The sequence below is a fragment of the Aulonocara stuartgranti genome, assembly GCF_965226115.1.
Source record: "Aulonocara stuartgranti genome assembly, chromosome: 13".
NCBI lineage: Eukaryota > Metazoa > Chordata > Actinopteri > Cichliformes > Cichlidae > Aulonocara > Aulonocara stuartgranti.
In genome coordinates this window covers 11,891,440-11,906,273 of record NC_138949.1, presented here as the reverse complement: position 1 = coordinate 11,906,273, position 14,834 = coordinate 11,891,440, and the positions used below count along the sequence as shown (strand labels likewise).

The following is a 14,834-nucleotide window of genomic DNA, read 5'->3' as shown; positions in this document are numbered from 1 at the left end:
TTCCTCTTTATAAGATCAAACTGTGATGAAAATAAAGTCGGAAAAGTACTTTTCCTGTAGTGTTGTTTTGTCGTATAGAATATATAGAAAATCAACGTTTTCACTGTTGTGTGAGTTTAAGCTTTACACAATTACACTCACACACAATCAAACCATTTTGTTGTTATTAACAAAAGTGACGAATGTCCTTAATATTACTGACTGTGGTTGAATTTAGAGTGGTCCGCTGCTATTGATACTACTACATAAAAGGAGAAGCTTAATGTATTCCACTTCTTTTATAACAAATTTATTAAGGATTTAAACAAACATCCAACACTTCTAACTTCTTATAATGGGTCTAATCTGTACAGCATTTCATCTTACACACTGTATTACAGCAGTGTGTGTGTGTGCGCGCGCAGCTGGTGAAGAAAGCCTGCAGACCATGAGCCTAAGTGACATATAACGCTAAGTGAACATAATGAAAAGTTGTCCTACTTACAGAGCAATTTACAGTTTAGGCATTGAGCAGATGCTCATACACACAGCGGTAAAATGAGTGAGCACTCCTCTAGCATCAATAGAGCCACACAAACTCAGAGCGCTGTGAAAACAACAAATGCTACAACATTAAACAGAAAATGTCAGTGTGGGAACATCACTGCTTTCAGCTGACGCGTGGATGTGAACATTTAAGCATAATAATCATCTACTAGAGGCCTACTGCAACCCATGTGGAAACAACAATAACTGCAAAATGGTCACAGTTACTAATAGCACCATGTTTCATGAGTTTTTATATGTTTAGCTTTATTCAAAGAGACGTCGGGGAAATTAAGCAGCAAAAGGCCAACATAACATGCGAGTCAGGCGGTATCTGCTAAAGTCACGTTTTTCCTCAGTGTGCATCTCGGCTTATTGAAGTGCATTTCCAGTATTGGCAATCAAAACTCCTCTCGCCACACAAATAGGTCATTATATAATCGCAGACCACCCAGTAGCTTAAGTTAGCGTTACCACTAGGACAACCAACAGAAAGAGTTTGGATGTAGACAAACATATCAAAGTGGCATCTATCTTTGTATCCCCCTGCTCTTTCTGCTTGCACTTTAATAACTGGATAATTTGGCTGAAGGTGACATGTTTATTAGTGGGTGGCGGTTTAGTCCGATTAACCACAACAAGCATAACAAAGTAGCTAATCATTACCAGAGCTGCTTGTAATGTGGCCACTATCAACTCTCCGATCACAAAGCCTGGCAACTTCTTGTTCTACTTGGTTTATGTTCCTCACACATCACTATTACCTTACATGAGTCAGGAAACAAAAACAAACAAACACAAAAAACTCATGTGCGTTATACTAATTGCTCTGCAGGTTACAAGGCAGCATAATGACTCATGTGGCAACAAATGATAAGTTAGGACACTGCCTGCAGTCATAACTGCAGCTATAACACGAGAATAAATAGCTCAAATCACTGCGAGAGACAGCTGTGTTTTTTCAGGCTAAATAAGGCTGAAGAAAACAATGTCATGACCAAGTTTTTCTTAAATCTCATCATGAAGTTCACAAGCCATACCTTTGGTATAAATTTAGAGCCACATACACATACATCACTTCACATCCACGCCCTCTCGTCTTATAATTCAATGCCAACACATAACAAAGCACAACATTAATATTACAATTTTCAATTTGCATTTGCAAAGCAAGCTGAAGACACTAGAAACTCAACATCGGGGACATCAAACAATTGTATTAGTCTGGCCTTTATCCAGGACGCTGTGTTTACATTTACATTTAATAGGAAGATCCAACCGTTTAATTCCTCTGGTTAAGTCGTGTTTACATAAGAGCTGAATGAAACTGAGCTGCAGAAGTAGTAGAGCTAATGGGAGCTTCCCCGTGCTACTGAGCACATGCAAGATAAAAAAAAAAAATATGAATGAACATACCTTCATCTCTCTATGAGTCCTCTAGGTGACCAGTTTAACGGATCCCAAGCTGGAAAAACAAAAAGGTAGGAGAAGCTGTTAGAAATTTCAGAGAGTGCCAACTTATGTCTGCCACAACAAGACACGATTATGTTATGATGACATCACTTCTTCTGCTACACTGCTGGATGCAATGAAGAAAAAGCTGGGCGGTAGATGCTCACTTTAAACGGCTTGGGGAAAAAACATCGACGACTGCACACGAAACATCTTTCTTTTCTTTACATCCTGCAACACATCTGCTCGAGAAAGAGACAGACAAGGGTGTGTGTATGTGTGTGTACGGGAGCTTTCCAGTCCAATAATATGTGTTGCAAAGTACACCGTGGCAGGCTGATCGCTCATTCGCAGAGCCTTTAAAGCCGTTTATGTAATGCCCAGCGCACACTGTTGTAAGTCAGTCAGTCAGCGCTAGTCAGCCAGACTTGGCTTGTGACTAAGAACGGCGAGCACAAACAAAGTAACTAGTCGCTACTCGAAGCAAAGGCTTCCTCTGTGTGTGTGTCTGTTTGTGTGCACAGATGGATAATATTGTAGCTGTTTAATGGAGTGATGGACAGTGTTAACAGCCGCACGGCGCTCGTTTCTCCGAGTACACGGCAGCGTGGTGTGCCTGCTGTCTGCACTGCACTGACTATACCAACGCTACAGCAGAGGATGACGCCATTTCTGTAGCTGACAGTAAGCTAGAAAAGGAGAACAGTTGAGCAGGCAAACACTGGGAAAATCCAGGGAACCGCGGTCGCAAGTCACCTGCCCGTGTCACGGCCATTTCTCTCATCGGAGACTGGGATAACGCTGTGTTTTTTGTTACAGGAAAACTGCACCGAGACCATCCATTTTCGTTTTCGCTTCTCTCTCTCCCTCGGTGTCGGTGCACTGCTCTCTGCGGAGAGTGCGCTCGACGGCAATAAATAAATAAATAAATAAAATATATATAAATGTAGAGCGAGGGAGCGAGATAATAACACAGTAGCTAGACCCCAAAAACCTTTACAGATATGTCATATCACCGCCCTGGTAGTACAAAACACGTCAAGTTGAGCCCCCCCGAAAAAAGAAAAAAAGTGAAGCTCGGCCGTGCAGACCGATTGGAAGTCACTTTCTGAACGGAATGCTCTACTGTGGCATTTCGCTGAACGTTCACGGAGCAGCGATGAGTGGAGATTTGCTCCCGACAAAGAAACAAGTCGACGAAACGGTTCGCAACAAGGTCAAGCTCGAAGACTTGCAACGCAGCAACATCGCGTTAATCCCCCCCCCCCCCCCCCCCCAAATCACCACCACCACACAATTTTATTGTTGTAACACAAGCCAAGGTCGCAGTCCTCCTTTGGTTTAGTTCACGGAGGATACAATGTCATCCGCCCCAGACAATTTGCTAGACCGAGCCGATGCGAGTGAGTGGACTGACCACCACTGCTAGCACCATTCCCAACAACGTTAACACACTCGTACAAGCTTCGAGACTCGGTAGTCTTTTCTCCTGTTCTAAAAGCTGCTACAGTGATTAACTAGAGCGTCGAGCTCATTTAAACCTCTCCACTAGTGATTCACGTCCAAGCAGTTTGTTACTTAACATACGTAACATAATAATAACCACAAAAAAAAATACTGGTCAAGCACCCACAACACCGAGAATAACAAGTCATCACTAGCAGTAGGTGGGGAAATATGGATAACCTTTGAGTTGATTTTTATCCCCACAACTGATCAAATGGGCGAGTTCCTTGATACACGGTAGCTCCAACCTACATTGGACAAGTCAGTCGTGAGGAGCCAGACGTTACTGGTGGCACAAAAGGAAAGCCTGACAATGCATTTTACCTCCGTTTAACTATATCGTCCGCCCGCTGCTCGACAGATCTCGTCACTCTAATAAGAACTCACCGATTGTTTCGGGTAATATCACTTTTTTTGTTTAAATGGCTATTCGCGAGCACCGTGGCAGGCGCTACTCGACGACAGCGTCCCCGAGGATTCCTCCGCTCAACAACACAACACTCCGGAGCCTGTCCAGCACACTTGAAACTATTCAGCCACGGAGTAGCATAACCTTTCACTGCGCTCATCCGCCTAATTTGGCTGGCTACGGCTTAACTTTGTTATCGAACTGAACAAGTTTTTTTTCCTTTTCTTTTTTTAATCTGCAGGTTTCTACTGCCCTGTCGCCAAATTCATTCATTCCTCTAAACCACCCTCCCTAAACACAACACAGCATTAGTTAACAAGTTAGCTAACGTCAAGGTTGGCTTGATAGCAGCAGGGAAGCAAGCTAGTAAAATGTTCTAAATAGCAACGGCTCTGCCGAACAAAAGCAGGCTCACCTATGCTGTCAAGTTGAAAAACACCTCTGGTTTTCGACGAAAGTGGATTAGTAATCCATAGGAACATTTATGAGAAAAATGCGACAGATTTAAACGTCGTCCACCGATTGATGTTGGATGCGGATGGGTAAAAGTCGTTTTCGCAGAGCTGCTGTTTGCCTTGTTGAGTAGCTCCTCTAGCCTAGCTCTTTCTGTGATCCTTCCCCCTCCTCCTGAGAATGATTGACGGGTATACTAATCCCGCCTTTTCAAAAATAAACCCCTCCAATTGGATGGCAGCGACAAAGAAAACGCCTTAGTAACACATGATTGGTCAACCGTGGAGAAAAAATAACCATGGTAAAGTGTCCGATGTACCCTACTGGGTGGTTGTTGACACAATACCGGAGACAAAAATGTTGAAAAACTACAACACCCAGTCTTAGAGTACTGGTGTGTTAGGTATGTATGACAGAGTAGCCCGACAGTCGAAGTAAGGTTTTTCTTGGTAACTTACATGTAAGGGATATTGTACCGGGCAATGTAGAGATATAAATGCAACGGAGATTAATGCGCTGCACCTATCTGACGTTGCCTAGCTACTTCGCGCCTGCTCTGTAACGTAGACGAAACATATATATGTAGCTCATCAACACTAGCTGGAGAAGTACAAGGCTTGTAGCGTGCTCTATTGTAACGGCGCTAGCTTAGCATAGCACCAGATGAAGTAGCCGACAGCACACCGGTTTAAAATGATATGAAGGTCTGGATATAACAGTTATATTTTGTGCCTTACTCGACCAGCGTGGAAGTGGATGATTTTATCTTGAGAAAGAAAGACATACTGAATGGTGATACACCATTGTGTTAGCCTGCTAACGCTAGCCCAATAGCAGTGTGGCTAACCGGAATTCAGCACCGGCTAGTTAGCGGACTGAGTCTGCCAAGGTGGGTGGAGTTAAAGTTTCGGTATGTGTTAAGATTCCACGGTAGCATTGTATTTTAAAAGTGGTGTTTTCTGCTCTGCCGGGCATGTTTCATTTCAAATTAATCACTACTGTATGTTCTTAATTTAAAGGGAGCCAGCAAGACGCGAAAACATGGTGCAGAAATGTTTCGTAGTTTTTCAGTGTGAGCGTGAAGAAAAATGCAGCTGTACACTGGTTACAATGTGGCTGAAAGTGGCGTAAACGAGGCAAACTTCCTAAATTGCGATGAATTCAGCTAACCTTTCGGTGCATAAAAGTTCAAAACGACAAAAAATACTGCAAAACTAGTGATACATGCAGTTACAATGTACACACATCAAACATCTGATCAAATATAGTTCCATAGTTTTATTTTTGGTGTCTTTATCACAGACTTTTCTGATCTAGTAGTCACAAATCCAAAACAGCCGCACTTTTTTTTTTTAAATTAAGCCGATCTTTGGGAGTTTTAAGTGCCTCACAGGTGAAGTAGTTGTTTTAAGTTATCCAGTGGCTCATGTGACAGTTTTGTCACCACTACAAGGGGAGTTTATAGTTCTGTTGCCCAGTTCTGCGTAAACAGGTCAAAGTGTAACCCATGGTTACACTTTGTTCGTATGAGTAAAATGTGCTATGTGTCTGATTTCAGCTACACTTAAATGGCCTTGAGTCTCACATTCTTCTTGTCATGTCAGCACTCTATTTCCTGTAAAAAGATTCTGTCTTCAGAAAACTTGTTGCCCAATCTGTTATTTAAGAGCTTGGTCGAAGTTTGACGGTGACAAATGACAGATACAAGTAACCTCACTAATAGTATACTTCTTTTTACTCCAGTGTTAGGTGTGTCAAATCTTCGTTTTCTAGAGCTCAGTAGTGTCAACATTAATTCCACCATATTACTTTAGGGTCATTCATCGATTAAATTTAACTGTTTTCTGTTGTGATGTGAGTTAATGTGCTTTTAGTTAATGTCTGCATTTAAAATGTTCCTTTTTAGCATTTGTTAGATTTAAAACTAAATCTGAAGAGCAACTTTTGGTATTTTCTTCTGGTGAGTAAAATTTTAAAGCAAGAGCAAGTGTTACCAGATCACCCCGGGAGTGAGTTGCTGCCCCAAGTGGAGTAGTTAAAGTATGTCGTACAGGGGTGGGGACCTCCAGGCCTCAAGGGCCAGTGTCCTGCAGGTTTTAGATATCACCCTGGGTCAACACATCTGAATCAAGCGATTAGTTCATTACCAGGCCTCTGGAGAATGTTGAGACATGTTGAGGAGGTAAATTAGCCATTTGAATCAGCTGTGTTGGATCAAGGACACATCTGAAACCTGGAGGACACCTGCCCTTGAGTCCTGGAGATCCCCCACCCCTGATATAGTAGTGAGGGATGACGGGAGCAGAAGATCATATTTGAGCATCATCTGCAGTGTGGTGCTTGTGGTACCAGTTGGTCGTAGTGACAAGAGTCCTGAGCATTAAAGTTAAACTGTCAGTTTAACAGTCTCTGTTCCTGTCCCCAGCTATGGTCATGCAAACAGCTTAAATGAGCTTTTCAGGCAATTCCAGTGTTTTGGGCACTTGACTAGGATTCTTCCTTGACACACCTTAGGTGTAGTGTTTCAGGCAGGTTTCACCAGGAGGACACCCGGAGTAGACCAGGATACACTGGAGAGATCTCTCTACTAGTTTGATAATGTCTTGGTGTACCCCTGGAAAGGGCTGATGCGGATGGTTAGTTATTCCACATTCCAGATATTTCGTAACTTGGATGTCAGAACTTGGGAGTGACGTTACTCTTATAATATTTTTTTCCCCTTAAAAACCTGCTGCAAATCATTCATGGATGGAGCCATGAATGTCTTAGACTTTACTAGTGTTTATGCTCAGTGCAGACATCTTGGATTGTTAGCTCTGGGATTGTGGGGCTGCGCTGATGTTCCAAGTAGAAAATCCAAGTTGAGGGGGCATTCCAGATTCAAATTTCAACCGGGAACTTGGAAATTCTGACTTATTTAGGAATACACTTTGTGTCTCTACTAGAATGCTGCCCCTGTAACCTGGACCAGGAGAAGCAGCAGAAAATCAGTCGACATTTAGAGTATATAAGTCTGTCATTGTACATTAGATGTATTTAACTATTCTGTTTAATGCAAAACGGTTCTAGCACTTAAAAATAAATAAATAAGGCTTTGAAAAATAATGAACCCTGAAAGAAGATGCAGACATTCACACTTTTAGGACATGACTGGGCTTGAAGGCATAATGTTCATTAATGAATTCAAAATTCACATTCCACACATCAAGCAATAAAAATAACAAATCCAAACAGGAATTTTTTTTGTATATAATAGTTAAAATGGCGTTTTGAATTCATCAGAACTTCAGTGTTCAAAACAAAGTTGCACCCATAGTGGGGTATTTTTATTTTTATTATTATTATTTTTTATGGTTTGTTCTTTGTTCTAGTGACGTTGTTATGAGGCCAAATGACACAGTGCATGCATTCGCTCAAAAACCAAATTTTTCTTTTAATAAATTGCTTTTTGTGTTCTTTATTTTCCATTATAGATATATTGTATAAAGTTGAAGCAATGGACCATGGCACGGAGGCTGCTGCTGACCGAATCTTGCTGGAACCATATAAATACTTGTTACAACTGCCAGGTGAGTCTCTTTGTCTCTCAGTGACCACAGGGGCAGGAAGGAGATGTAGATAAACAAGCAGCTTTAATGTCTTAAGTTTTTAAGTCAGTGCCTACTCAAATCGACCTGGCATGGTTCTCCATGGTTTTCAGGGTTTTCCACTAGGCCATAGTACCTGGTACCAGGTACTTTTTTTTAGTACCTGCTCGCCCCGGGTTCAAAGCGATCTGAGTAAAATACTAAAATGCCATCGATACTAAAATGCCATCGATTGGCTGGTCAGTAGTGTCACTCGATGAGTCATAAGAGCGTCTCATTCGGGAAAATTAAACCGCCATTTTTGAAACCCAGCAACGAGGGAGATGATTACAAAAATCAACGCTGTGATCCCCGAGTCTGACAAAAAGCCACAGACTCAGTAGCAGGTATATTCATGCGGCAACATCCACCTTTTTTGTAGCATTCGCGTCATATGTTAATTACGTCGCAGGATGCTTGGATGCGTTGCTATGACGACAACCATGCACATTATGTAGTACTGGATTGTAATTGAAAACCAGTCGAGTTGTGGTGATCCGTGGCGAGTCGATCCAAGTAGGTACTAATGGAAAAGGGGCTTTACATATAGCTGATGAGTACTTTAGCTACACTGACCTGAGCTGCTTGCTTCCTTTTTAGTATTTGTGGAACAGAGCATGAGGACAATATCTTGGATACTGAACACGATAAAAGGCTCCAGTTCAGACACAGTCGGCACAATAAAGATTGGCAGATGTTGGTCTTTTTATAAACACCGTATGATGCTGCAGTACTGGCATATTAGGTGTTAAACTAAAGAATGTCACACAAGCAGTATTTGTTTCTAGTAATCAGGTTTGAAAACGTGGGGGTTGTCTAATTTATGATAACTGGAATAGTCTCATGATGTCCTCACTGCAGGAGTAAACATCTGTCAGACAGTCAAGAACTGTGGGTTTCACAGACGATGAGCTCAGAAACACTCAAATGCTAACTGTGAGAGCAAATGATTCTGACTTCTTCGGGAGTCTGATAAGGGAGTGTGTGCGCAAGTCTGTGACTAATAGACAAGATACACAGATATGGGTTTGGATGTTAGCATATTTCATATTTTATGAGGGGAAAAGGTTCATTGAGGATTCCAGTCTTCTTAAATTATTGGTGTCTGAGTGTAAAAGAATTATGGTTATACATTGGAAAAGGGATTGTCTTATAATCAGTTGAGCATAATCATAAGTTATAGCTTACAGATTTCAGCTTTTAACAAAGTATTTCAAGTAATTTTGGTGTTTGGCGCATTCGCTCTAATGTCTTTGAAATAAAACCACACTAACTGACTGATATTTGCTATTACATTATAATATGTAGTTTTACAGCAGTATATTGCTTTCTTTTTGTTGAGGGTATTATTTTTTTTTCTAAGCTTTAAAGTTACATGCTTTTTATTTCAATGTTCACCACAGACTGGCTTGACAATAATTTGAGCATAAACCAATTTGCTGTATTTGTAATCTCTTTGATTCGAGTATGAGGCTGTAATTCACAGAATAATGACTTCTAATATTAATAAAATGGAACAGCTGTAGAAATGAGACAATGAAACCCTGAAATGAGCAAGCTGTGCACATCTCTGTGCATGTTTAAGTGTTTTCTTTAGTGTGGATTCTCATTCCTAGCAGCTGTTTTTGAGATTTAATTATTGCTTCAGTTTTGATTGGTCACTTCTCGTCAGTAGAGAAAAGCCTGACCTAACACCAGACGTTAATTTGGATAAATGAGACATGTGCCTGGTATTTGTTAGTAGGGTTGTTTCTCTGCTAGAAGTTGCACCCTTTTTCCTTCCTGGCTCTGCGTTTCACAAATTACATTTTAAATGGAACAAAGGATGGCGCCAGGTCTCTATTTTAAGTTGAGGCGATGTTGGTTAATATTGAAAGAACTGCATTTGGAATATACTTGAGACCTTTTAAGGCATAGTGTCTCAATTGTAAGATAGACATATCATTATACTCCTAATGGTTTAGACTATGGCTTTGAGCACTCGGTGAAAACTGCTTTACAGCACAGTTCAATAGGATGAAGGAGGAAAAGATGCCTTAAATGTTGTCTTTGAAGATAAAAATATCTGTTAATCCTGCCTGTGTTTCCAGCTTTTTAGTGTTTTAGTCAGGTAGGAGCTCAGCGGGAGCTGATCAACTAATGGTTTAAATGTTCACCCTCACTTAATCTTCAACTGTGTTTTGTATAAGTGGAGTTAAAATGTGTTTTATCTGTGTGAGACTGGTGTTTATTTAGCCTCATTGCACACTAAATGCAAAAGCCATTTCTTTGAGAACACTCTGTACCTGCAACTCTATAATTAAAGCTTTGGTCCATACGTTTTCGTAAAGTGACAAAATTTTTGTGATTTTTACCCCTGTGCAGCACAACAGTGGATTTTTCACTCCAACAATTAAGATGTGAACAGACTTCATGCTTAAATTCAAAGGGTTTAACAAAAGTATTGCATTAACTGTTTAGGAATTATAGCCATTTTTATACACAGTCCCCGATTTACAGAGGCTCAAAAGTAAATGGCCAAGTCAGTTACAAGCAGTCAGATCTGTTTTCCTTCATTATTTCATGACATATCAGAACTCTTAGTTGGTGGAGTAGTCATTTACTACGACTACTGGGGCCTCCACCAGAGCCCAGCATGTGATAAATGAAGATTATTTTAGATTGGAAATCAAGGAAATTGACTGTAATAGAGTGAAGGAATGAAAAAAGGAAGGTTTAAATGACCATAATGGGTCCATTTGGGGGTGGGACAACCCCGAAATTGTCCACATGAAGTCTTTGTGTGAAGTAATACCACTGTAGATGCCACGTCCTTTTAGGATAAAACAATTGATCTTTTACTTTTTTTTTTCTTTTTTTTTTTTTTTTTGTTCTGCTCTTTCGGTAGGAAAACAAGTGAGAACAAAACTCGCCCAAGCATTTAACCACTGGCTCAATGTTCCCGAGGACAAACTGCAGGTGAGAAAAATCATCCGTTTTGCTGCCAGAGCTGTCTGGTGTTAATTGTTGCTGACAGATTTAGGAAGGTGAAATGAAACTGTGCTCGTTCAGAACAGGTAGTTTATTTTTGCAATGCGACCATTTTGCATTTTATCAGCAGAGTTGTTCCTAAGTGTAAAGCTTGTGAGAAGAGCTTAGAGCGCACATGATTTATTAAAGGAGATTAATGCAGCTGAGGATTAAGTGGAACGAGATGGTGGGGGAAAAAACGATGCAAAGCTTTTAAAAACTGTTCAGTTTCTCTGCATTTTAAACCCTTGTTTCTCCAGTTTTAATGAATTTCTAAGATTGAATGCATTGTGTTTACCTTTGGTGTGTTATATTTGTTCATGTTGCTGGAGCATTAGAGATGCACACTTGGGTAACACAGTGACTTGCATATACTTTGTATGTCGCCATTGTGATTCAAACACTGGTTTTCAACTCCGCGGTGCAAGTTTTGTCCATGGCTGTGCTAGTTTGTGGTGCCAGAAGTTGCCTTATTTGGACTAGAGTGTAGTGCCAAGTTATCAGCTAAAGCTAGATATTTTGGTTAACAAAATTAATTCATGGTTCAACAGCGACAGATCTGCTAATTATTACAAAGTAACATACTAATAAACTACAGTTACACTCGCCAAGACTGAAGCACAAACATCTGTGATGAACTGTACCACACATGTACAGTCAATCGGCTTAAAACATGCACGCAGAATGAAGAGGTCCAGTTTAATAAGGTAAAGCCTAGTAGACTATGAAGTTGGGCATCTTTAACGAGTGTCTATGGGGATTGGTTCTGTTTTTGACGCTGGTCTCAAGTGGCCACCACAGGAATTTCCAGTTTTATCACTTCCTTGTTGGCTTCCTTTTTCAGCCTGCTGCTGGTTAAAGGTACATTGTGTAAAATGTCACTGCTAGATGTCGGTGGATTGCAGATTTCATTCAGCTGAACTTTGTTTTCTTACCCCTCCCAATTCAAGTGATGGTGGCTGCTGTAAGACAAACAACTCTGGCCAGCTGTAGTGAGTCAGTTTAGCTCAGCTGTCAATGCCTCCACATCGGTTTATTCTCGAGAAGGCTTTATAACTTTGTAAAAGGAGTTCAATATGAATTGATGAGTCAGTGAAGCTCATTTCTGTCTGATGACAGTGATACTGAAATTAGTTGTTGAGGACTTTTCTTTCTGTAAGTGCTGCCGTTTTTGCTGCTGTTAGCGGTTTTAGTGTGACTGATCTAACATTGTTGAACCTGTTTTTTTTTTTTTTTTTTTTTTTTAAAGGACAGCCAAGCTTAACATTAACTGGCATAATGTTAGCTTTTAATCAGCTGTGGTTGATTAGCTGGCTCGTTGTCAGCAGTTTGGAGGCTAATTTCCTGATGATATGTAATTGTAACAATATTGGGAATAAATAAGTTTGTTTATGCATGTTTTTGTGTGTTAGAGCCCTGACTTCAGCTTAGGAGATGGAATTGGGTCGGCAACTGTATTCAAGATGGGAGGGCAACATGGTAGCTTCCAAAAACCAGTGCCCGTCTGTCTTTGTAATGGATTAATTCTAACTTGATAGGAATGCATCTCTGTGTGTTGGCGATGCCGTAATTGTTGCATTACGTAATTGCATACCAATCGTTGTGCGCTTAGAAGTAAATTCTCTTTTTTATAAAATAACCTCAAAATGACTGACTGTACCTTTTTAATGAATTGTCATTTTATAACTGCTAGTGACCTTGTTTACATTACATGTAGCCAGCTGACTGCTTTAAGAGAGGAGTGTGAGGTGTGACAGCTACAAGGCATGATTCCTTATCCCATCTGTACATCTCTAAATTGACGGCCACATTATTACACGTTTAGAGGGCCGATTCAAAAAGACCTCATGTTGCTCTGATGACTGGTCATTGAGCTAGTTAGAGGCACAAGGTTCATTCATCATCCAGCTTTGTGGCTTGAAGCTAAATTTGATGCAACTAACAACACCAAGCTGTGTCAGATCAGGGCATGTTGTGTAGACATTTTTATTTATTTATTTTTTTAAATCTATTTTTATGACACTGATTTCCATCCCCTGAATGCCACAGAAGCTCCCAGTAAACTCCACTAAGGAATGGTCTACATAGAAATGCAGAGAAGAACAAATGAAATATGTCAAACAATCCCTTTTATTGGCTACACTATATAAAGACATTAAATGCAATACATCAGAAAAACAAGATAACTCCATGCCTAGAGGTATGCTAAACACTGTAAAAATGTATGTGGTGATACATGTTTTACTTCCAATAGTACGTGTTTGTGGCTTTACTCACTGAATTCAGTTCAGTGTATATTTGTTCATACAAGTTTCACTGCTTACACTCTTTTTTTATGAGTTTGTGTGCATGCTGGGCATCACATCACCCTTTCACTAGAAGACTGGGATGGAAATTTCATAATGATTGCAGAACTTCTCAATTGTCTTCTTTTGTTTCATTTTCTCTGAAGCTGGATGGACAAATGAAAGCAAATGTGGATTAACAGCAGTTTCAGTATGATGTGGCAGCTGCTGTTTATATTGGGATGTTTCAAGATGAAAAGCATTTAAAACTTGGATGATCTTTTAAAGAAAGTTATGCTTAGTTGTAGGTTTTTTTTTTTGTTTAGTTTTTTATAAAAGTGGGTAGGCCATAGTCGCTATAGATTATTTTATACAATATATTCCAGATGTTAGTAAATCGTAAAGTAGGGCTGGGCCATATCATACCATTCACGGTAATACCGGTATAATGTTGGGCAACGATATGAGTAAAACGCGCATGCGCAGTGCCGTCGGTATTACCGTGGTTTGTTGTTTTTTTTTTTTTGTTTTTTTTTTGTTTTGTTTTTTGGGGTGGGGGGGAGGATACGGCAAAATCGACAGTGCCCTGTATAATCCCGTGGGCCTTATGTATGAATTCTGGTTGTGTTTACTGACCTTTATGTCGTACACGGCGCTCGAAAATCTGTCAAATGTTTTAGTACGACTTTGCAAAGCTACGAAGCCGCACTGCTTGATGGATTGTCGGAGCATTACGGCTATCATAGGCAGGAGCCTCGCGGAGTGATACGTACTGTGCTTCAACATAATATTACCGTATTGTGTGTGTGTGTGTGTGTGTGTGTGTGTGTGTGTGTGTGTATAACCTCTTAAGTTTTGTGGATATTATACATGGTTATGCTGAGGATATGTCGGCCAATTTCCACTGGAAATGTCTTTTGGTTAAACTGTCAGCAAGGAATTTGCATTTGCACTATTACATTTTTATATAACATTAATGCACATAAAAAAACAAACAAAAAAAACAGCTGCTCGTTTAAGTGAAAATACATTGATGTTTTTTTTTTGTTGTTTTGTTTTTGGTTTTGCACTAATAAAGTTGTGGAGTTGTAAAGTATTTGGTCTAGTTTCAATTATATTGTCAGTTTTATCGTTATCGCAAATTTTCAAATGTCTATTGTGATAAATATTTTTGGTCATATCGCCTCCCGCTCTAGTGCAAAGCATGTATTAGACAGCATCTGGTGAATGCTTATGTATTTAAGATGTACTGTACTTGCGTTAATCTCCAGTGAAAGGCTACTTCTTTTTCAGCTTCTTGTGCTCTGATCACCTTTGTGAGACGGGGATTAGTGGATTCAAGTCACGGACTGCTTCCAGAGTAAAAACCTACAGTTCCACTCATCCATTAGATTGTTGTAGCATGTTCTTGGCTGCCTGATTAGAGTGCTACAGACACATTGAAATACAGACCGCAGGCAGATTGAAATTTCTTGAATTCCTCCCTTTTTCTCTGTCAAATGAATTTCAGATTAGCCATTCTGGATTTATTGGTTTTATTGAGCAGGGCCCTTGCCTTTGTCTCCTTAG

General features: G+C 40.2%; 2 protein-coding genes across 9 annotated transcripts in view; one reads left to right on the top strand and one right to left on the bottom strand.

The window, feature by feature from the left end:
- arid4b (AT-rich interaction domain 4B) overlaps positions 1 to 4,525 on the bottom strand; it is a 39,176-nt gene extending 34,651 nt beyond the window's left edge. The window contains exons 1-2 of the mRNA XM_082557679.1: positions 4,308 to 4,525; positions 1,942 to 1,990 (exon numbers count right to left, since the gene is read on the bottom strand). Of these exons, the coding sequence (XP_082413805.1) occupies positions 1,942 to 1,947 (6 nt within the window). The 5' untranslated portion in view covers positions 1,948 to 1,990; positions 4,308 to 4,525. The remainder of the gene's footprint in view (positions 1 to 1,941; positions 1,991 to 4,307) is intronic.
- Positions 1 to 14,834, top strand: part of ggps1 (geranylgeranyl diphosphate synthase 1) — a 72,828-nt gene that overhangs the window by 51,302 nt on the left and 6,692 nt on the right. Inside the window, exons 1-3 of one of the 8 annotated variants that reach the window (XM_082557681.1) lie at positions 4,655 to 4,748; positions 7,819 to 7,914; positions 10,859 to 10,929. In XM_082557681.1, the coding sequence (XP_082413807.1) occupies positions 7,842 to 7,914; positions 10,859 to 10,929 (144 nt within the window). In that variant the 5' untranslated portion in view covers positions 4,655 to 4,748; positions 7,819 to 7,841. The other 7 variants (XM_082557680.1, XM_082557683.1, XM_082557682.1 and 4 more) reach the window with 7 other exon arrangements.